Here is a 24,980-nt window from a genome sequence, read left to right as displayed (position 1 = left end):
AATAGAAACCACAGAGGAGGGGCTGGAGAGATGGCTCAGCGGGTAAGAGCACTGACATCTCTTCCAAAGGTCATGAGTTCAAATCCCAGCAACCACATGGTGGATCACAAGCATCCTTAATAAGATCTGATGCCTGCCCTCTTCTGGTATGTCTGAAGATAGCTACAGTGTACTTAGATAAATAATAAAATAAATCTTAAAAAAAAAAAAGAAACCACAGAAGAATACTCCCTACTACTGGTTTGCCCCATAGCTTCCTCTGCCTGCTTTCTTATACAGCCCAGGTCCACCTGCCCAAGGGTGCCATTAGCCTCAGTGGAATGGGTTCTCCCATATCAAGAAAATGTAGCCAGGCAGTGGTGGTGCATACCTTTAATCCTAGCACTCGGGAGGCAGAGGCAGGCAGATTTCTGAGTTCGAGGCCAGCCTGGTCTACAGAGCGAGCTCCAGGACAGCCAGGGCTATACAGAGAAACCCTGTCTCAAAACAACAAAACAAACAAACAAAAAACCAAAAAAAAAGAAAAGAAAAAAAAAAGAAAATGTTCCTCCAGTTTTGTCTACAGGTCAATGTGATGCAGGCCTTTTCTCTAAGGTGACTCTAGCTTGTATCAAGTTGACCAAAAACTAAGCAGCACACCTCACAGCCTCCATGTGTTGACATTACAAGCACATTTACTACCATATCTGGTTTTCTTCTTAACTTTAACTGAAATACTCTTACTGGCTCACACTAGTTGTGGTGTTCTTTTCTGGGCATGGAAATACCCTCAGAAAGAACCAAATGTACTGGAGATAGTATCAACCATTTGAAAATGCAAGCTCACAACTAGGGGGAAGAAATGTCAAATTCACCCCCCACCACCACCACAGTGCCCCTCGAGTTACTATTTGACAGAGCATCTAAAGTTGGGTAAAAATTCTGCAGAGAAAATCACTGGGACAGGAAAGAAGGGTAAGAGCAAAGAGAAAAGAGACGGAGCAACCTCATGCCAGGCAGGTAACTGCTGCTCTGCCTATGTCTAACCATGTGAAGATTTAGGGGAAAGTGCTGCCATTTTGGTGGCTTCACTTACTTCTTCCCAATTTTATGTGCTAAATCCACAGTAGGTTTTACAACTATTTCAAAAAGAGATGGAATTTTCTTCATATCATCAGAAAGATCCGTCTCAAAATCATCTTCAGGATCAGAAAACGGAAAATGCTCTGATGGGGTCGGGAGAAGGCCGACTCCCGGGGGTGGTTTGGGGAGAGGAGTTATGCCGCGTTTCCTAAGTTCTTCTAATTCTCTTTCGTCTTCATTTACAAGTTCTTCATCCGCATTCAACACCTGAACAATTGCAAAGGATAGTGCTTCAGAACGAGCTTCCCTCCTCACAGTTCAAATTAAAGACCTCAGCATGCTACTTTTGTTAAAAAGAGAATTAACATTAAGTTTAAATGAATCAGAATTAGGTAACTCATTTCAGTATACAGAACGAATTTCAGAATGGTTTTACAGCAATCAAACATAGGATATAATTTAATCTAGAACCCTTCTGTCTATCTGTCTGTCTGTCTGTCTGCCTCCCTCTCTCTCTCTGTAATAAAGCACCTGGCCTAGCTCCTTTATCTGCATGCATTACATGTACACACCCATCTCCAAATAAGAAACTTACAACCTCAGAAACCCTTAGGATTCCCATCTGCTTGGCCACATATACTCTCATCTCTGAACAATATATAAATTTCTCCACTTCTAGTAACAATGAAATTTAGACAGCTTTTATTCAACTGTATTCTAAATGTTTAATATAAAAAATAGAAGGGGTGATCCTGTATCAACTGGTTTTGGGTACATGCAAATCAAAGCAATCTGTCTTCCAAGTAAACTTTTAGGGAGAATTCTGTTTACCATCTTATTTATTCTTATGCATAATTGGGTACATACATGATTGAAATCTGATGTATTATGGGAAGAGATATAAGCAATAAGAAAGCTATTATATGAACTAAGCAAAATAGAGAACTAAGGGCTGAACCAATGGCAAGTAGTTAAGGGCACTGGCTACTCTTCCAAAGGACCCATCATCCACGTGGCAGCTCACACATCTGTAACTCTACTGTAGGGGATCTGACACACTTTTTTTTGACCCTCCAAGGACACATGCATGAGCACTTATTTTCAATCTTTGGATAAAATCCCAGGTTTTTTTTTTTTTAAAAACCTAATCCCTTGTAACATTTTGGAGTATTGGTCAAAGTGATTTTTTTTTTAGTGTCAGAATAAAATAGATTCTGATCAGATTAAAATATTCTCAAATTCATAGATCAATAATTCTATTTTACAATAAACTGTATCAATAGGACAAAACCTACAATAGTTCAATTTCTAGCTAATTAATAAAATACTCTTTATAAGATATGATTTAAGTAAAATATGAGAAAAGTTCTAACAAACTTCTAACCAATGGTATAAAAACACTACTCACTTTGTCCAAAAGTTTCCTTGTTTCTTTAGTCAGATCATCATGGGAAAACTTACACTTGTCTCCTTGGTAGCACTTTGCTCCACTATGATAGAACTTGCAAGGAAATTCACATAAACAAAAATATTAAGGAACAAATCAAGTAAAACCAAGGCTGATTGTGTGTGTGTGTGTGATTGTGTGTGTGTTTATCTGTGTATCCACCAGGTTGTACATGTGGCAGTCAGAGTTCCTCTGTCATTTTCAACCTTAATCTTTGAGACAGACTTTATCATAGACCCCGGAGCTCCTCACTCAGCTACACTGGCTATCAGTGACTTCTAGGGATCAGTTTGTCTCTGTCTGACCCCTAGCACTAGGGTTCCACACACATGACACTGCACCCAACTTGTGCATGGGTGCTTGAGCTCTGAACTCAGCTCCCTCAGGCTCTCAGAAGTACTTTACTGAGCCATCATCCCCAGTCCAAAAAAGGAACTGTAACAAAGATGATTACCTTCCAGCCATCTGCTACACCTAGAATCAACATTTATATGTTATACCTTCTTAAAAATTGTTGAGAATATATCTCATTTAAGACTTACCACAATTAAAAAAAAAAGCTAAATCAATCCAACTCTACTAGTATCTATTGTACTGAAGATTTTGTAATCAAACCTAATAACTTATTACAGATCACTATTATAATAATGTAAAATATTTAAAATTAAACTCTTATACTACAACTACATACTTTTACTTTTCTCATCCATTCCATTCAGAGTGTTTTGATAATATTCACCCCCCAACTCTCCTCAGATACACTCCCTTCTCTACCCACCCAACCTGGTGCTCCTCCTCTAAATAACCAAAAACAGCAATATATTCTTGGGGTGTAGCCTTCTACTGGAGCATAGTTGACCCACCAAGAAAAACACTTTTAAATAAAACTGACTTTTCCTCTCCTAGCTGTTATCAATTGCCCATAGCTTCAGCTAGGGGTAGTACTTCCTGTCCACCTCCCCTCTCCATGGCTTGAGCTACCACATCTTGGACTTGCTGTCACAACTGTCCTGTGCTAATACATACAGCACTCCTGCTATGTCTGGGAAACACTGTTTCCTCATAGTCATCTCTTGCCTTTGGCTCTTAATACTGTTCCGCCTACTCTTCCAGAATTCCCTGAGCCTTGGGTGGGAAGGGGACATGTATGCCCCACTTAGGACTAGTCTTCCAGTCTCACTCTCTGCACCTTGACTCATGTGCCTGTATTAACCACCATCTACTACAAATAGAAGCTTTTCCAATGAGGGTTAAGAGTTGTACTAAAACACATGTATTTTAAAACAATTACAATAGTTATAGAAAATACTGTTGGGGCTAGAGAGGTGGCTCAGTGGTTAAGTGCACTGACTGCTCTTCTGAAGTTCCTGAGTTCAAATCCCAGCAACCACATGGTGGTTCACAATCATCCGTAATGAGATCTGATGCCCCCTTGTGGTGAGTCAGAAGACAACTACAGTGTATTTACATGTAATAAATAAATAAACAAACAAATAAATAAATATTAAAAAGAAACCCTGTCTCGAAAAACCAAAAAAAAAAAAAAAAAAAAAAGAAAGAAAGAAAAGAAAAAGAAAATACTGTTGTCTTTTGGTAGATAGGTATCATTTTTCATTTTTTCCAATAATTAAATATTACAGAGAACAAAATATTATATAGAAAGAATTTTTATATCTGCAAAAGAAATAAAGAGGTTTGGATATATCATGTTAAAAATAAAAAACACAGCTGAAGAGGATTGCAACTCCATAGAAAGAAGAACAGGACCTAGACCCCTCAGAGCTCCTAGAGACTAAGCTACCAACCTGCTATATATGTAACAGAGGCCTGGTCTGGCATCAGTGGGAAAAGATGTGCTTAATCCTGTAGAAATTTGAGGCCCCAGGGAAGGGGGATGCTAGCAGGGTGAGGTGGGAGTGGGGGGCGGGGGAAGGGGAGGGAGGCACTCATGGAGGAGGGATCAGGAAGGAAGACAACATTTAGAATGTAAATAAAATAAAATAAAACAAAAATCCCACAACAATTAAAGCCACAGATTAATTTTACTTGAACTTTTAGAGAAAGTTTTCTAAAGAAAAAAATCTAGATGTAGTAAAAATGTACTATTTTGGTGTGGCATGCATTTGGGAAATATCTGTGTGATTTTAAAGATGTCTGATAGGTTGGGAATGATGGTTCAAGTCTTTAGTCCCAGTCCTTTGGGAGGCAGAGACCAGTGGGTCTCTGTGAGCTCAAGGCTGGATTGGTGCCCATATCTTCTGGAGTTCTTAGGAAACACAGTGTCTCAAAAAAAAAAAAAAAAAGAAGAAGAAAAGAAAAGAAAGAAAAAGGGAATAAGAAAAAAAAAAAAAAAGAAAAAAGACAATAACAACAGCAACACCCAAACCAAAATCAGAATGACAAACTCAAAGGAGGAAAACCATCTGATTCATCCTGCCTAATGCAAAAAATAAAAACTAATACATTCAAAATCTTTTGGAACATTTAATAAAAATCTTAGTAAAATACACTTACTTTTATTTTTAAAAAATGTTAAGGCAAATATTATGCCTGCCCCAATCACTATTACTTAACATTACTGTAGAGGTTTGCTGAGAATAATTAAAATTATAAAAGTCATGTGGCATACATTTATAATCCTATAAGGCCAAGAAATTCAAGGCAGCCTTAGGCAATACAGTGAGTATAAGGCCAGTCAGGGCTATACAGTGAAACTCTATCTCAAAAGCAAAAACCATACAAACAAACAACTAGAACAGACAGCAACAGCCTATAATAAAATATAATGAAATTAAATGAAATAAAATATCATTTATTTACACATGACATGAAGCCCTAAGAACAGAACAGAAACCTGTAAAAACAGAATTTAGTACCTGCTTTTCAAAGAATGATATCAGATTTGAAAACAATGCATTTGCATTTTCCTGGCTAAGACCAATTATATTTTAACAAAGACATGAAGTATACTACCAGATATCTAGATATCTAAATATCATAGAGATCTTTTAGAGGACAAACAGCACAACAGATAAAAAGGTGTGCCACTGTGACCTCCCCATCAAGAAAAGTCAAATGTGTCTCTCTTCTCACAGCCTTTGTTAGCAAACGAGGCTTTTGAGAATCTGATGGCCATTATCTTGGTATGGCTTTAATTATATTCCTCTTACTATGAATGACATAAAGTATCTTTCCATTTTATTTTTAATTAGTTAATTCTCTTTCTATGAATCATCTTTCTCTCCTGTTCCCAGTCTTCTTAATCTTTAGGAAATTCTTACAGCAATGGCATTTCTTCTTTCTAAGTTATATAAATAAATAATTTTCCTGTATTTAAAATTTTATTTTGTTTGTAGGTTTTTGTTATAAAAATTTAAACTTGAATGTAGTCAAATTTTTAGTCCTTTCCTTTATTGATTTTGGTTTTTTAATCAAAATAAGGTTTTCCATTCTCTTGGGTTATAAAAAAAATGTATTCCTGTATTCCTGGGCACTTTGCCCATTTTAAGCACAGAGACTGTCAAGACTGGGTTTTTATATGTGTGCGTCACTCTTAATTTAAAACTAATCTAGGATTTCTAGATTGTATTTATAACTTTTTAAAAGACCACAATGACAAAATATCAGTATATTGGTTAATACACAATTTCTATAAAGGATATTATGCATGTAAATGCAGTTCTCTCCTTTGGTACAATATCCCTGTAAATAATATTTGCAGACCTCCTTTTTCTTCTCCAATTCTGCATCATGATTAAATTTACAATGATCTCCCTGTTTAAACAAACACACAAAAGAGCAGAAAGAATTTAGTTATACTCACACCATGTGTTCCTTCTGGACATTATCTTTAATGTTAGATACTGAGCTACGCACAATACAAATGATCCCTCCGCCATCCTCCCCAAGCATGCACGCAGCCGCAGGATTCTGCCAGTGCCCCACCATTTTTAGCTGTAGCATGGGAATTTATTTAACCTCTTGATGTCATGTCTAGCAACAACTCATTAGTAGGCCAGCTTTAAAGATTAAACTACCATGCACCAGCTAGACCATGAAGATACATGCTACATTGTCAGAAGCCACAACTTTATCTGTTACAAATGTTAGCATATCTTTCAACCACACTGTAAGATAACCACAACTGTATTTGTCACAAATGTTAACATATCTGTCAAGTAAGATGTTTTCTACCAATTGTTGCCATCTCAGAATACAATTAAATGAGCTTGTATATATAGTAATTTCACACAAAGTACATTTTTAAAATCTAGCACTATTGCAACTATGAGCAATGAAAGGAAAAAAACCACTCCCCCAAGAACTAAATTCTGAAGATTACTTTGAAAATTAGAATGATCTATTTAACATTACCTTAATACATCTCCCTTCCAGGAAGTATTTACAGATCTGTTTTCCTTTGTGTTCCACTGTGTGCTGGTTAATAAACTCCTGAGTCATAACTTTCCACTTTTTCCCTGGTTTGCTGTACTGAAAGAAAAAAATCATTTCAATGTAAGATATGAAATATAAATAGGTTTTAAGACATAGTTATATAGATCTGGAAAGTAGTATAAGTTGGCTATTAATAGTAATCAAGATTAGATTTACTGATTCTACTCACTTAACTGGGGATATATGCTTCTGGTAGTCTTGTTTACTATTACTACTGGCTGCAAGGGAGCCTTTTTTCTTTTGAGTATATTTTAAAAATAAAATTATAAAAGGCTTTAAATTTCATAAAAGAACTTAGTTTGGCAAAGGCACTATAAAATATAGGCTCTCATGTATTGTTGACAGATGTGTCATAAGTTTTAAAACTTTAAAGCACCCACCCTGACACCAGGGCTCCAGCTCAGCGTTCCAAAGCCCACCTAGTAGTGTGCAAGGTCCAAGGGATCAATCCCCAACACCACAAAAGTAAGCAGCTGTACCACTGTGAAGTACAGAATTAGTCTAAGAACAGGGAAGCATACACAAAAGTTTATTTACAATAATTACCGCAAAATCACTTAAAATGGAAAACTCTGAATACATACAAAACTAGGAAACCAATAAACGATGCTGTGATGCGTTAAGGCAAGTAGAATATTACACAGACATAATGAAAGCATGTTATAGAAAACAACCTTAGGATACAAGAAATGTTTGTAGTACTTCATGGAACAAAAACCTGGCCCAATTTATAGTAGTAAGTAAAGGAAAAGGTAATGACTAAAATTATTTTGTTTCCCATTTCAGTGCATGTAGCATTATTTATTTTGAGTGCCTTGCCCTTTAAAAGACCCTATGCCCTTCAGTGTTGGTCACCTCTTAAAATTGTGGAAACAGGAGAGAATATAAAAAGCCAGCAGAGGCTAAGACTAGGGAAGGGGGATAGGATTCAGGGGTAGTAAAGAGGAAGTCCCAGGAGAAAGAAGAGTAGGTCAGATGGCAGAGTGACAAGAGAAGACAGCTGGTAACAAGACAGGAGAAGGTGAGCTGAGCCAGAGAAGATCTTGTTAGGAGACAGGAGAAGAACCCAGGAAGAACACAGACAAAGCAGTAAAAAGAGAGAAAAATAGGCCAGAGAAGCTACAAGCATATGTTTCTAGATGGTGGGAATGAGAGGTTTTGTACATTGTGATGTTTATGCACTTTTTAGGGAGAAGAACAGAACTCACAAGTTATCAAGTTTAAAAGGTAAGAGAAAGAAGGGTAAGTGGAGGAGGAGGAGAAGCAGGAGGAAGAAGAAGAACAAAGGAAGAAAGAAAGGAAGAAAGGAGGAAGGAGGAAGAGGGATGAAGAAAGAAAGTAAGAGGAGGAGGAGGGAGGGGAAGAGGAGGAGGAAGAGGAAGCAGCAGCAGCAGCAGCAGCTTCACAGCACGACTTGTTTCAGTAGTTTCCACTTCCTATTCAACTTCTGCCTTAAGTGAAAGATGGAATAAGGAGGCAGAATATATCATTGAAGCAGGCTAAATGTAATTATTTAATTCATAAATTTTATAAAAAATTTTTAATATTAATCCAGTGTCTCTTCATTCTTTCTAATTTGATTAGTTTGCCTTTACTGTGGGCTCTTACATGCTCCTGGAATCATAAGAAATTCTCAGGGCTGGAGAGATGCTTAGTCAGTAAAGTGAATGAGGCATTAGGCATTGGGACTACGTTTGAGTCCCAGAACCTATGTAAAAAGTCAGACACAGTGGTTTGTACCTACAATTCTACTGTTGGAGAGGTGGACTTGGGACTCTCTGGCCAGCTAGCCAGCCTAATCAAGAGGCTGCAGGCCAAATGAGATAGATACCCTGTCTTAAAGAAGGTGCAGAGCTCCTGAGAAACAGTTCACATGCATACATATGTGTACCAAACATGAATACACATTGACATACATGCTTGTATACATACAAGTTTCTCTCATTACAGCCAGTTAACTGACATAGTTGATAATATAGTTTAATCTTGATTTTCCTATTGAATAATAAACTTTTGGTTATAGCCTGTGTCCACAGACATTTAAGATGTTAGTGCATACAGGCATCTTCAAGAGGCAGCATTATATATTATAATTTTACAGATTAAGGTATAAGACAGACAGTAATTTGTTTGAAAGCACTTTCTTGATAACTAATTATTTCTGAGTATATTATGTAAGCATCAGGAAGGGAGCAGAGTTCCTCAGAAAGTGAGCAAGGTTACTTTACTACAAGCAGCACATCCTAGAAATCTACTCTATGTAGGAAAATGAACAGGTAGCAATACGAAAGCTCTTGTCATAGAGCAGCAGCAGCTGGGTGCTCATTAGCAGGTGAGGAGAGGAGGGCGGCTGAGATGACAGATGACAAAGGAAGAGAGGCCTCTTCAGCCCAATCTGCTCACAACTTTTCAAACACAAAATGTTGGCTGATATTCCCCAAGGCAAGGTGGCATTACTTAATCATACAAACTAATCTGGGCATAAACTTTAATAATTTTTTAGATTTATTTATCTTTGTGTATGACTGTTTTATCTGTAGGGACGTCTGCATATATTGTGAGTGTCTGGAGCCCTTAGGGATCAGAAAAGGGGTCAGGTTCCATGGAACTAGGGTTTTGAATGGTTATGAGCCACTAGGTGGGAGCTGGGAATTGAACCAAAGCCCCCTGCAAAAACATGTGCTCTTAATCACTGAGCCATTTCTTCAGCCCCAACTTTTAATTTTAAAATTTTACTATAAAAATTGCAAATAAAAAAATTACACACTGAAATTAACGAGACCCAAAGTCTTTACATCTCAATAAACTTCTAAACCAGTGGTTCTCAACAGGTGGACCAGACCCCTTTGGCACACGTCTGCCCCCCCCAAATATTTACATTGTGATTTATAACAGTAGCAATTTTACAGTCATGAAGTAACAACAAAAATAATCTTATGGTTGTGGGTTACTACAACATGAGGGACTGTGTTACAGGGTTGCAGCATTAGGGAGGTTGAGAACCACTGTTCTAAACACTTAGCATTAGCCACCTGAAAGAGAAGTTGTGGGACTTCATATTGGATTTTACACCTTCACAATCAAATACATTTTATGCACTTACCGATCATGTAAACTGAAAGTCATTCCTGTACTCAGCCCTTCCTCTTCCCCTAGTAAGTGTCCTTTCTTATTCTCTTTTCTACATATACATATACATATATATGTACATACATGCATGTTTGTTTTCATAGATGTAGATATTATTGGCTAAATAACTTCTACATGAGAGTGAATGCAGTTTTTTTTCTGAGATTTTTGTGGGATAGCTTCACATTGCATAGTCTACACCTTCTAATTTCCTACAATTTTTTTAAATTAAATTTCTTTAGAACTGGAGGTTGGAGAGATGGCTCCATGGTTAAGGACACTGACTGCTCTTCCAGAGGTCTTGAGTTCAATTCCCGTGACCACACGGTGGCTCAGTAAAGGAGGAGTACGGAATATGGTTTACTCAGAAACACATCCATTTTATCTTGAGGTTTTTCACATACACTCATTTAATTTCTAAGTCTCTTAAATGTGTACCTATATACTAATACCATGACATATTGAAAAAATTCTTTTGGGAGAATTTTATTTATATTCATATGATCTTAGCTGAAAAATTTTCATTTATTAAGATAACAGTATTACAATCACAATGCTTTCTTTGTAATCAAATGATTTAAAATGAAAAAGGTCTTTTCCTTCTTACACATAAATTCTCAGTACCTCTTGAAAGTCATCCATTCCTGAAAAGACATAAGGCCCTTTAATGACTCGTGCCCCACAGTGTTCTTTTCTTCTGATTTTCTTCGGCAAAAGATGTCCATGACTAACATCAAAACTTTTAATCCGATATTCAGTTCCTAGAAAAGTTAAAATGTACTTCAAATATTATAGAAAAGTAAGTGCAACTAACGTCTATTAGCTTAAAGAACCAATACTTTTTTTTTAGGTTTTATTTCCTCTTACACAGTCTACCATTAGGAAAGGTCAGAACAGGAACTCAAAGCAGGAATATGGGTGTGGGCAGAAACTGAAGCAGAGTCCATGGGGATACTGATTAAGGCTTGCTTTCTCTGGATTGCTTAGTTACTTTTTTTTTTTTAAGAGGACTATGAGAAGGAGAAGAAGAAAGTTGGTTTTCCTGGACGTTATTGTGGATGCTGGGAAGTTCTTGCTGATGGAAGCTTGATAACACTGTCTCCTGAGAGGCTCTGCCAGAGCCTGACAAATACAGAGGAGGAAGCTCACAGCCAACCACTGGACTGAGCTTGGGGGTCCCCGATGGAGTAGTAAAAGGGACTAAAGAAGCTGAGAGGGTTTGCAGGCCCACGGAGGGAGCAACAGTGTCAACAGGCAAGACCCCCCCCCGCCCCAAGCTCCTGGGGACTGTACCACCAACCAAAGAATACACATGGAGTGACCCATGGTGCTGGCCACATATGTGTCAGAGGATGGACTTGTTGGACATCAGTGGGAGAAAAGGACCTTGGGCCTAAGGGTGTTCAATGCCCCAGTGTAGGGGAATGCCAGGGCAGGAAGATGGGAGTGGGTAGGTGGGGGAGCATCCTCACAGAGGCAGAGGGATGGGGCGATGGGATAGGAGGGTTTCTGAAGGGGAGACCTGGAAAGGGGAAAACATTTGAAATATAAATAAAGAAAATATCCAATAAAAAAGAAGATTTTTAGAAGATTTATTTATTTTATATATGTGAGTACATTGTAGCTGTCTTCAGACATCCCAGAAGAGGACACTGGATTCCATTACAGATGGCTGTGAGCAACCACGTGGTTGCTGGGAATTGAACTCAGGACCTCTGGAAGAGCTCTTGACCACTGAGCCAGCTACTAATACATTTGTTTTTTGTTTTTTGTTTTTTAACAGTTTATAGTGAATCATCCTTCCCCATAAGAGCCAGTTAGAGTTAACTCATCTCTACCTTTTGAGTACTGCTTCCTGCTCAGAAGATGAAAGTGTCTGCTACACAGGACACGAGGCTTAAAAGTATCCATGCCTAGAGAAGCCACTCTTGTCTCTCTCCTCACCCTCTTGGGAAAGGATGATTAACAAGCTCTCTGTTTTTAAAAAAACTAATCATTATATTCATATTGTGAGAAAGATTTAGATACCGCTGGTATCGGTATCTTTTTTATCTATAGCAAGGCAGACTTCTACTAACAATTTCCATATATACACATATATCGTCACTAGTTGTTTATTTTTGAAAATATTATTTTAAAGTGTCTTTCTAGCATCACAGAGTTGACCCTATAGCACTTTAGAGGCTGAGGCAGGAGGAACACAAGTTTTAGACTACGCAGTGGGCTACACAGTGAGATACTGTACTCTAAAAGTATTGAAAAGGGTGCTCCAGGGATACATCACCATAATTGAGTGCTTGCCTGCCACACATGAGACCTTCGGTTCAATCTCTAGCACTACAAAAAATAAAGCATGAAAAGATGTCCAATCTAAAAAACTTGGGAGGCTGAGGCAAGAGGACAACCATGAGTTCCAGGGTAGCTAGGGCTACACAACGGGACCCTGTCTCAAAATAAACAACCTACACAGGGTGATCAATTAAAACACAACATAATTTTTTATATTTTATCAGTTATACAGACTTCTTAAACTTTTCTAATGACCTATGATATAAACAATAAATGTGTGAAAAGTTTCACTTTATTAGAAGAAATCAAAGAGGGCTAGAAAAATGGCTCAGAAGTTAAGAGCACACATTGCTCTTGGAGAAGGCCTGAACTCAGTTTCCAGCACCCAATTAGGTAACTCACAGCCATCCTTAACTCCACCTGTAGGAGATCTGATACCCTCTTCTGGCCTCTGTGGGCACCTGAACTCATATGCACATGTCCACATGCAGATACACATATACAAACACACACTTAAAAATAACAAGTCTAAAAATGAAGAAATTGCCAAAAAAGACATACTAATTTCTAGCTTAAAAAAAAACCATAAGAAATGATGCTGATAGGAACTTTTAGGAGAATGCAGCACTTTTATATGGACAGTTATAAATATTCTACAGTCTATCATCTTTTCCAGTGGTATATGGCTAAAAATGTATGTGTGTGACTATGTCTTTAAATTATAGACATTTGCTTCTCATAATTAATTCTGTTTGCTTGTCTTTGTTTTGAGGCAAGGTATCATCCTGTAGCCCAGGCTGCCCTAGAACTCCTAGTGATCTTCTCATCTATGTTTCCCAAGCGCTGGGATTACAAGCATTAACCCACCACCACATCTGGTTAACAATGCACTCTTTTTGTTTTGTTTTGAGATTGGGTCTCTATGTAGTCCTTGTTTGTTCTGGAGCTCACTATATAGGCCAGGCTGACACTGAATTCACAGGTATTCTCTTGCCTTTGCCTCCCTGCTGCTGGGATTAAAAGTGTGCACAACCATCCCCCAATAGGTTTTAAAAAACCTATTCTTTTTAAAATTAGATTTATTCATTTTATTTTTGATTGTTTTGCCTATATGTATGCATATGCACCACATGATTGTCTGGTGCCCTCAAAGGTCAGATGCAGGCAATGGATCCCCTGGAACTGAAGTTACAGACAGTTGTGAGCTGCCATATGGGAGCTGAGAATGGAACCTGGGTCCTCTGCAGAAGCAAGTAGTGCCTCATAATTCATTCTTAAGTAAAAATATGATTGATAAATACTTTCTAAGATCTGTATAAATACAGTTTTTGCAGGATCAAACACAAAATTTTGGAGAAACTGGGTGAAAAATTCCCAAATAGTTACCATCCTACCAAACCAGTCAAATGACTTGCTTAAATTGTGGTAGAGCTACTAATTTGGAACATCTACTAATTTAATAGAATGTGAGTGTTAAAAGCTACTTGTTAATTCAGGAATAACTGGAATATTGTTCACAGCAAAGAAGAAAAAATAAGTTATAAAGTATAATTTTGTTGTTGTTAAGAATACTGATGGGGGATGGAGAGATGGTCCAGTGCACTACAGAGCACTGGTTGCTTTTCCAGAGGACTCAGGTTCAATTTCCAGCATCCATGTGGTAGCGTTACAACCTTCTATAAAATCCAGTTCCAGAAAGACCAATATCCTCTTTTGGCCTCCAAGGGCACTGTACACATTTGGTACATAATACATGCAGGTAAAACACATAAAATAAATATAAGTATTTTAAAATATGATTGTAGTATGGTGTGTATGTCTTCAATCCCAGCATTCAGGAGGCAGAGGCAGGCAGATCTCTAAGTTCAAGGCCAGCCTGATGTACAGAGCAAGTTCCAGGACAGCCAGGGCTATACAGAGAAACTGTCTCAAATAAATAAAGAGGAAAAAAAATAGATTGGAAAAATTATGGAGAGTATATACCCAAAATACTAAAGCATTAAGGTTATAGTAGTAGTGTCTTCATTTACTATTATCAACTGGTAACCTGGCCTGGTCTCTCCAGGGACCACACACCCCAATACCGGAGATAAAATGTAGAACTTTTTAAAAATTGTATTCTTATCGGGGGCTGGAGAGATGGCTTAGTGGTTAAGATCACTTGCTGCTTTTATAAAGGACCAGAGTCCTATTCCCAGCACCCACAGAGTGGTTCATAGCCATCTGTAATTTCAACTCTGGGGATCCAATGCTCTCTTATGGCCTGTAAGGGTAAGCATATATATACATGTAGAAAAATACTTATATGCATAAAATATAAATCTTTGGGAAAATTATATTCTAATTTTAATTCTTAAAGGATGTCTATGCCTCTATGTTTATGGCAAAGGTGGCTGCCATATTTTAAAGACTAAATAAGAACAACTTCTAAATACTTTGTCTTTAATCAGTCAAAAATATAAGTTAATAAACAGCATAATAGAGAAAACTGTGCTGGCATTAAATTTATTTTATTGTAATGTTATATACAACTAAAAATATTAAAATTACCTTTCTAGTTGAAATATTAAGACATCATACAGACTGAAACATTTGCATATGTTTAGGCTCAAGGTCTACACGGTACAGAAACATGAATTTAGAAGCCACAAGAATGAGCTAATTTTGAAGAGGAGCTAGAAACATGTATTACTATAAACCTACATGGCTCTCACATTCTCAGACAGATAGACTTAACTCACCTGGTGGGCTTCCTTTACTTCTCAGTTTCTTCCCTGATTCCTTAGAGAACGATGACCCTGAGGACTCCTGGGACTGTCGATAGTATTTCAGCTGACTGGAGAAATCTTCTTCTCCTTCCTGGTTACTATAGTTACCAAAGTTGTCATCACTGTAGTTACCAAAGTAGTCATCACTGTAGAAACTGGACTCAGCATATTCTTTACTATTAGTTTTTTTGTTATGTTGACTCTTCTTTGATGTCATGTAACTTCCTGATATACGTCTATGCTAGGGGAAAATGGACAATCATTATCAGAAATGTTCAACTAATGATAACAACATAGAGTAACTTTCCCCCCAAAAAGCTGGAAAATAAAGGATAGAAAACAGTTATTAGTCCAGACTCCATTAGTATTTCCATATGACCATATTTAATACTAAATTCAGTACATTAAATGCCACTTATATTATCAAACATTATACTGTGACTTCCATGCTTTTGTTTTCCACGTTCTGTATCTCAATAGTCACAAGCGCACAGATACTTTAGAATTCAGGTCATCGCATAGAAATTCCTTTTCCAAAGGAAAAGGTATAAGGCCCTGGAGGCACAGCACATGAAGGCCAGGCCCTGACTCTAGGACCTTCAACAATCAGGCTCTGCCCACAGAACACTCACTATATTAGGTCTAGAGGACAAACCCAGCCCCTCCAGACACAAGTGGCTAAGCTCTACCCTACAGAATAAAAAGCCTGCTCTCTATTCCAGGGCTTGAATCCCACCAATCCCCACTCTGGAAAGCCCCACCTCTAAGAAATGTTACATAAAACTGCCTCCCCCTCAGTTCTTTGCTGCTTCTCCCTAAGCAGAGGCAACCAACCCTCATGTGTCTTTCCCAGTAAATCTTTTGAATGAGGTTTGTTGTGCAGTGTGATTTTGTGATTATTCTCTGGTAACCGGGATACACGTTATCTTTCCCTCAGACATATGACACTTACAAAAGGCCTTTCTAAGAATAAAAGGAAACAGTAAAGGGGCTTAGGGAGAATACAGGAAATATGCATATATCAAACACTGAAAGTTCAAATATGAGAGGGGTGCACTGGAGGTGGGTGGGGAGGGAGAGGAAAGATAGGGTTGAGGGTGGGAATGTGCAGAGAGACATCTGGAATTGAGGACTGTTTGAAGAACGATTTGAAAACGTAGTGCAGTGGAAACGTCCTAAAATATATGAAGGTGATCCTGATGAGATCTTCTAATAATGGAGAGGACAGAACCCCGACTGTTCATCTCTTGTCACTAAAGAAGTTCCACTGCTGGGGCTGGGTTGCACTCAGTTGAGTTACTGGACAAGGGAGTCCAATGGGAATCCCCAAACAACGCAGGCCGTGCTAGGACAGAGGCTGCTCTCCACAAACTGACAGCAGGGTCTACTGCTAAAGACAACACTCACACAACTTACTGACCATGAAGAAGCCAAGCTGGGGCCCACATGGAGCTTTACCCCTAGTTCTAGTGCCTTTGGTGCAGAAAGACACTCTGAAGGCAACCAAAAGATAAACATACATACTCACCTAGCCACACAACTTTTGGCCTACAATCCTGGGTGCTGGGATTAAAGGCATATGCCACCACACCTAGCCCAAGAATCCATTTTCAATAGATCAAAATAAATGGGAAAAAATTTTAATATGTACAAATTTTGTAAAAGAAAAACAGGTCAAGCCTGGTGTGGTGGTGCATGCCTTTAATCCCAGCACTCAGGAGGCAGAGGCAGGCGGATTTGAGTTCGAGACCAGCCTGGTCTATAGAGTGAGTTCCAGGACAGCCAGGGCTACACAGAGAAACCCTGTCTTGAAAACCCAAAAATGAAAAAAGAAAAGAAAAGAAAAGAAAAGAAAAGAAAAGAGAAGAGAAGAAAAGAAAAGAAAGGCAGGTCATAGATATGTACAATCTTAGAGTAAAAGAATTAAAAAGCTATTCCAAGAAAATAGAAATAAGAAACACAAAGGTAACACTGTTCTAATATCTGACCAAATAGACTTTTTACACAAAAATTAGAAAAAGAAAAAAAAAGAATCGGATGGTAGTGGCACAACCTTTTAATGCCAGCACTTGGGAGGTAAGGGTAGGTAAGCCTCTGAGTTTGAGGCCTCCTGGTCCACAGAGTGAGTTCAGCCAGGGAGAAAAAAAAAAACATACTGATTAAGGGACAAGCTGTCAAAAGGACATTACAACTCTAAACAAATGCACACCAAGCACACGTGACCCTACTCTCATAAAACAAATGCTAACAGATGTAAGCATTAACCTCAACACATTGTCAGGGTGACTTCCATAGCCTACTGTCACTAGTGGTTAACAACTGCACACTGCCCTTCCAGAGTCTGATTCTGAGAATTCACAGTAGGCAGGCAGTTCCAGGGGAGCTAAGACCTCTAGCCTCCACAGCACTAATGTGCACACACCTTCCCCACATCTACACATCATTAAAAAATAAATCTGCAAAGAAAAACAAAAAAAGGCAAGGTGATAGTGACTGAGAAATGACAGTCAAAGTTGTCTTCTGGCTTTCGTGGGTATACACAAAGGTACAAATGCATCCGCCACACATATACCTTTGTGCACACATAGACAAAGAATGGGGAAGAGAGAGAGATGGCTTAGTAGTTAATACCGCTTGCTTCTCTTCCAGAGGACAAGTGTTCAGTCTCCAGCACCCAGATGGAATCTTATAACAATCTGTAACTCCAGCCCCAGGGGATCCAATGTCTCTTCTAGCCCCTGGGGGCACTGCATGTACATGGTGTAAAAATGTACACACAAAATAACAAAATCAAAAATTTAAAAAAGACAACAAAAAGATGAAACATATAATTTTATCTCTAAACTCAGAAGAAATTGGTACTATTAAATTAAGAAAAAGAATAAAGTTCTTGTAGATAAGAATAGTGCTTTTCTAATATTAAATTAATATTTATATAAGAACTTTGGTCATATAATGCACATACTTAAGAAACAAGCAAAGTGTTGTCTTACGGCTGTTTTCTTTTCTAGAGCTGGAGATAGTAGCTACAGAGTATGTTAAGCAAGTGCTCTACCATTCGTTTTTAAAACATTCCAAATGAGTTTTGCATTTAAAGAGGCCAATGTTCATATATTCACAATTCAAATTTTAATTCATGCTGAATAAAGTGCTTTGGTGCACTACAGATTGAAGTGTATCCCTCCCAAATTCCTGTGCAGAAGTCATAACCCCTAGTAGCTCAGAATATGACTTCATTTGGAAACAAGGCCTTAAAAATAAGCTCTAGCTGGGCAGAGGTGGCGCACACCTTTAATCCCAGCACTTCGGAGGCAGAGGCAGGTGGATTTCTGAGTTCAAGGCCAGCCTGGTCTACAGAGTGAGTTCCAGGATAGCCAGGGCTACACAGAGAAACCCTGTCTGGAAAAACAAAAAAAAAAAACAAACAAACAAACAAAAAAAAAAAGCTCTAATACAATTTAACTGGTGTTCTTATAAAGATGATCTGTGCCTTCAAAGGCACCAGGGGTTGCAGTGCACAGCAGCATGGCCAGGCGAAGGCAACGCTGTGAGAAGGCACCTATCTATAAACTGAGAGTGGGGCCTAAACAGATTCTTCCAGAGAGCTGCCACTGGAAACCAACCCTACCAGCATCTTCAACAGGGACTTCTAGCCTTCAGACTCTGAAAATGTCTATTACGTGCTCCACACAAACAACAGCTCCAGTAAACCTGATATATAACGCATTCTTTATTCTCAAAGAGTTGGAAATTTGTAGCATGTATCCAACAAACACACGATAACATGAAAAACACATTTTCTGGTTATTTCTATACAGTGTACAATTTAAACTTGTAATTTCCACCTTTAAAAGGCAATGCTAAAAACAAACAAACAAAAAACAAAAAAAACCATGAATGCCCTTGGACACTCCTTTTTTACTCCCACTGCCAATGAAAACAGAAAGAGCAAGCACTGTCAAGGATGCAGGGAAGCTGCCTCAGCACTCCTAATGGGATGTAAAATGGTGCAGTCTATGGAAAACAGCCTGGAGTTCCCCGGGAAGCTAGAAAAACCACCAACCATTTCACTATTAGGCATATGTTCCAAGGAAATGCAGACAATGCAAGGTTTTAAAGACAATTTTACATCGATTTTAATCAGCCCAAAGTGCAAGCAGTGCAAGGGCCCTTCAAGAGATGAACATATAAGCAAAAATGTAGCAAATACAACAATGGAGTACTGTTTAGTCTTAAAAAGAATGAAATTTTAATTTAGTCTGCAACATGAATGAATCCTGAAAACATGGTAAGTAACACAGCCATATCCAAAAGGAAAAACAGCGTGTGATCCGAGGGCCCTGGAGTTCATAGACAGAAAGTGAGGACAGCAGTCAGAGGGCTGCGGAGCAGGTCTGCCTCTGAGGTACAGAATTTCTGTGTCAGGTGGATAAGATTCTGGAGATGAACCACAGTGATGGCTGAATTCTGCAGATAAATTTAATGCCACTAAATCACACACTGAAATGCAATTACAAGGTATATTTTATATTATACATGTCCCATCACAATAAAACAGCAATACCTGAGAAAATGGAACATCATAATCCCTGTAGGAGCTGGTTCTTTTCTTACGGGAACTTTGCATACGTTCAACATCTGAGTCCAGGCTGTAGTCAGAACTATCATCACCAGATGGAGAGTTATGCTGAAAGGAAACAGAAAGTGTCACACTCACAAGAAGGAAATTAGTGCATACCCTTACATAAGCTTGTTTTAGCCAGTGGCTCTATTATTCCATTAGATTCTTGGATGACATTGAGAAATTCTTGCTCTAAGGCCACCACTTCTTCTAGGCTCAAGTATTTTTTTCCCTTTTGCTTAGGGACTTTATGGAAATATGATTTTGATCACCCTATGCCAAGAGCTTAAAACAAATCACTTGGCTCTAAAATGATCTGATGTTTACACATTTACACCTCTCTGCCCCCCCCCCCAGTCTCTCCAGGACTGGGATAAGGGGTGTCTGCACTAAGTTCAGTTTTAAGCTAATATTAAAGGAAATAAAATTGGTTCCTCATCACCAAATTGGGGTCCCAGAACATAAATAGAATATGTATTCATTGAATTTTGCCTAAAGTTGCTTTGGAGTTATTTATTGGCATAAAAATCCTAAAATTAAATTACCTATGTGAAATGTACCTAGCCCGTGAAACTGAACACAAGTGAACAGAAACCCCAAGTGGCTGATAATAGTTGGCAAATAGCCAGAGAAAGTTTATATGCCAACTTGTCAATAAGTCTTTTTTTGTTTGTATATTTTGAGACAAAGTCTCATTACATAATCCTGGCTGGCCTGGCACTCTCTATGTATACAAGATGAGATCCAAGCTCACAGATATCCACCTGCCTCTACCTCCTGCATACAGCTTTATTTATTTATTTATTTACTTATTTATTTAATTTTGGTCTGGCCAAAATAATTACTGGGAGTTCTTTAAGTACCTCTTAATATTCCTGGCAGCAAACACACTGCCTTAGACTTCTATTATCTGTGCAGCCCCAGCTTCTATGTAGAGCACAAACTAAGTAAAATTCTATTTAATTGACCTGAACCCTAAGATTCCTATGGAGGCAGAGTGTTTTCCTCCATTCTATTAAGTGTTCCTTTAAAGAAGAAAAACTGCTTCTAAAATGTTTTGAGTTTGGTTTTCTGTTTTCTATTGATTTGATAGGTGAATAAACTTTTCCCAATTATGCTATCAAATGCTTCAAATACATAACCATTGTTAGCTAGGATTTGAAATAAACACTCTCCATTACAAGATAGGTTTGCTCAGTCACTACCAGGTTGATCTCTCTGGATCAGGAGAGATAGATTAGCCTGTCGACTAATACTATGCCCTATTTCTTTTCAGAGTAATTACCAGTTCCTGCTTTATGACAGTTGTCACTTTGAAGAATATAAAATATTAATAATGAAGCAGGAGTGGCACATGCCTTTAATTTCAGCACTAGGAAGACAGATCTCTCTGAGTTCAATGCCAGCCTGGAATACAGAGTGAGTTTCAGCATAGCCAGGGCAAACAGACAAACCAAGTCTCAAAAAAATCAAACAAAATAAATAAAAATATATTAACAATATATCTTTATTTTGAATTGTAGCTTTTATCACTATAAAATCCCCCCACTTCTTTTTTAAGACAGGGTCTCTGTAAGAAGTCCTGGCCAAACACAGTAGCCTTGTACTTGGGAAGAGGAGATAGAGGATCAGGGTTCAAGGTCCCTTTTGGGTATATAATGAATTCAAAGCCAGCATGGGCTACATAAGACACTTTCTTTCTTTTTTTCTTTTTTTTTTTTTTTTTTTTTTTTTTTTTTTTTGGTTTTTCGAGACAGGGTTTCTCTGTATAGCCCTGGCTGTCCTGGAACTCACTTTGTAGACCAGGCTGGCCTTGAACTCAGAAATCCGCCTGCCTCTGCCTCCCGAGTGCTGGGATTAAAGGCGTGCGCCACCACTCATAAGACACTTTCTTAAACAAGCAAGCAAACAAACAACAAAAAAGAAAGGAAAGCTGATGTAAACTTAACTAACCTTATGTTTCTCGTGTTTCCTCCTTTTGGATTTTTTCTTTTCTCTTTCTTTCTTGTGTTTTTTCCTTGATTTTCTGTAGGCTTTCTCATTTTTTTGCTTTTCATTTTCTTTTGCTTCCTGATCTTGTGTTTCTTCAAATCCTGCATCATCTATTTCTCCATCTTCTAATTCACCATCTTCTCTGTAGAAAACAACAAAAATTTTACACTTCAAATATCAGTTCTAAAACAAATTTTAAATAAATATTTTGAAAGAAAAAAGGCAAGCACCAAGAACTTAAATTGTATTCATACAGATAAAGGATTGGATTTTTTTTTCATAAGGGGCCAATAAGTAACTATTTTACTTTTTAAGAAAGTCTTTGGTTTCTGTTACAATTCTTCTCTTTAAAAAAAATTAAAAAGTAATAACCATCCCCACAAGAGAAGTTCACCAACCTCAGGACACTCAGTCACTGCTTCTCCCAAATGGATGGCTACAATGTCATCGTGAAGGATTACAATGATCACCAGTGACCAAACTTTTTTCAAGGAAAACTAAACTAACCAATTTAAGGAAATACTATAATGACAAGAAAGACTTTTAAATTTTGGCTTAATTAGCTTTAAAATAAAGGCAATTTATAGTATTTTTACCATCAGAGTACATTTCAGCAAATAGATATATAGATTTAATATAAAGATAAAATCCCAAATCCCTCAATTTTTACTTGTAAAACACACAAAATTATACATTTAGTTCAACTTTCCAGTCATTAGTGTCTTTGTTAATATCAAAGCTCAATCCTGGAAACTAACTTTTAATACTGTTATATTTTTAGTCATAGAAACCACAGTTTTCTTTAATTCTATTTTTAAATTCAAACCAAATATAAACACCAAATCACGATGTGAGCATTTTAAAGGTAACTTGGAATTTTAGGAATACTTAATAAAAATAAATTGGTCATGTCATTCTCCTGTTAAAATTCTTCAATAATAGTAGCTCAAAATTGCCTCAAGTTTATCTCCTTATGAGAGAAGTTGTAGCTCAAGAGGACTGTGACTTGGTAGCTGGTCAGACTGTGGTTTGAACAGGTCAAGACTCCTTCTACTTTCTCTTTGTGTGTTCAATGTCTTCTTTAATAAACAGTCTTCAGTGGCTCCCCTTCTGGCCTGAGACTGATATCAAATCTCTTTGATATTTATTATTCAAAGGCCCTTAATTATTGAGTTCCCATTTTGCTATCTAATTTTACTATCTTGAGTCTCCAAGACTTAAACATCATCTATAATTTCTCATTAACCTACTCACCTCAATAATGACTCCTGCATCTGTCATGTAGCTAGTTTCAATATATTTAGAATAAAAATTAGATGCTATTTCCTCCAAGATGCCTCTTGTTACTACTACCCCTCGTTCAGAGGAGATACTCTGTTCTAAGTGCTGCTCTACTTCTCCTAATGCTCTTTAAACATTGTGTTCTGATCACTTATCTCTTGCTTGGTGAGTGCAGGGTTTGACTGTCTTTCATAGATCTACCTTTAGCTTCTAGCACAGTACCTACTGTTCCTGAATCTCTGAGCATGTAATACCCAGGTAGAGCAAGTATAGGAAACCATCCTTAATGGTCAACATTATTTTCTCAAGCTCTATTATAAAATTGAAATGGTGGAGTATTTGAAAAAAAAATGGCTCCCGCAGACTCGTACATTTGAATTCTTGTTCAACAGTTGGTGAAATTGTTTGGGAAGGATTAAAAGGTGTGGCCCTGTTGGAGGAGGTATGCCACTGGGGGTGGGCTTTGAGTTTTAAAAAGCCCATGTCATTCCTAGTGAGCTCCTCTCTCTCTCTCCACGTCCCTGCCTCTCTCTGCTCTGTGGTTATTGTCTCAACATGTAAGCTTTCAGCTACTGCTCCAGAGTCATTCTGCCATGCTCCCCACCATAGTGGCCATGGACTCACCCTCTGAAACTATAAGCGATCTCCCAATTACATGCTTATTTTTATGTTTCCTTGGTTATGGTGTCTATTCACAGCAATAGAAAAGTAACTAAGACAAATGGTGTGTATTTTCACTTCTATGGACTTAAAATTATCTGTGAGACAGGCTTGGCATTCTGCTATTTTAATGATGATGGCAATAATGTATATATTGTCGTTGGTGTGTGTGTGTGTGTGTGCGCGCGCGCGCGCGTGTGTGTGTGTGTATGATTCGGGGAGAGGTGGTGCATGCTGCAGCATGTATGTAGAGATCAGAGGATCACTTTGTAGAATCAATTCTGTCCATACACTCTTGAATGGGTTCCAGTCAGTTATGTTGTAGGCAGCACAGCAACAACCTTCACCTACCGAGTGTCTCACTGACCCTATTCTGCTTGAATTAACTTTTTTTTTCTCTTGAAAATAACTGTAGAATTCTTTAGCCCAATAAAATTAATGAGCATACTCATTACAAGGCAAGTATTAATGTGTTTTTAACAAGTTTTTTAAAAAACCTGGTGAACACACAAACTCTATCAATATGTGGACAGAGATATAAAATGATTTATGTAATTCAGTAAAGAGAAACTTGCTGATAGAAAACAACAACATGGCTGAATCTTATAGACATGGTGTTTACTGAAGAAGACTGATACAAAACACTACTGTGTCACTCCATCTATATGCATTTACTTCAAGAACAGACAAAATCTGTAGTGACAAGAGCCAGAAGTGTCCTCTTAAAGGAGTGTAAATGACCAAAGGGGGCACTGAGAAACTTCAAGGTGCTGAAATAGAATACTGATCTGTGATCACATGTGAGTGTAAATAATATATGTATATGTGTATATTATGTGTATATGATTATTATATATTATATACCTATATACAAATGTACCACATTATATACTTGACAGTAAGTACTTTCTATTAAAATATTCCCCCAACTCCATGGGTTTTTATCCCTTTTCACTAGCTTTCTCTCCCAATTTAATTGAATGTTCTTTAAAATTTGCATACATAGGGTCCAGTAATTCCTATTTGGCATTTTGACTACAGGTATTTACATAAATTCTGTACCTGTAAAACATGAGCTACTGAAGTCACTACAAGTTTTTTTTCTCTTTGCTCCCTTAGCCTATTTATGATTTCAGCCTTCACATTAGTACAGATAAAAAAATTTTGCACATTTCTGTTTGGTTATACAAATGAGAGGAAGTCATTGCTATGACTTCCAAGTCATTGCTATGACTTCCAAGTACTTTAAAAGTCATCATTGGACACATATGACAAA

General features: G+C 37.7%; 1 protein-coding gene across 3 annotated transcripts in view; it reads right to left on the bottom strand.

Moving 5' to 3' along the window:
• Zc3h6 (zinc finger CCCH type containing 6) overlaps positions 1-24,980 on the bottom strand; it is a 51,162-nt gene that overhangs the window by 5,568 nt on the left and 20,614 nt on the right. The window contains exons 2-9 of one of the 3 annotated variants that reach the window (NM_178404.3): positions 21,725-21,905; positions 19,715-19,837; positions 15,124-15,391; positions 10,718-10,854; positions 6,884-7,000; positions 6,172-6,283; positions 2,471-2,580; positions 1,076-1,329 (exon numbers count right to left, since the gene is read on the bottom strand). In NM_178404.3, the coding sequence (NP_848491.2) occupies positions 1,076-1,329; positions 2,471-2,580; positions 6,172-6,283; positions 6,884-7,000; positions 10,718-10,854; positions 15,124-15,391; positions 19,715-19,837; positions 21,725-21,905 (1,302 nt within the window). Of the gene's footprint in view, positions 1-1,075; positions 1,330-2,470; positions 2,581-6,171; positions 6,284-6,883; positions 7,001-7,344; positions 7,446-10,717; positions 10,855-15,123; positions 15,392-19,714; positions 19,838-21,724; positions 21,906-24,980 lie in introns of those variants that run through there. The other 2 variants (XM_011239850.1, XM_011239851.1) reach the window with 2 other exon arrangements.

Source organism: Mus musculus, chromosome 2 (assembly GCF_000001635.26).
Source record: "Mus musculus strain C57BL/6J chromosome 2, GRCm38.p6 C57BL/6J".
NCBI lineage: Eukaryota > Metazoa > Chordata > Mammalia > Rodentia > Muridae > Mus > Mus musculus.
This window is presented reverse-complemented; position numbering and strand designations above follow the sequence as displayed.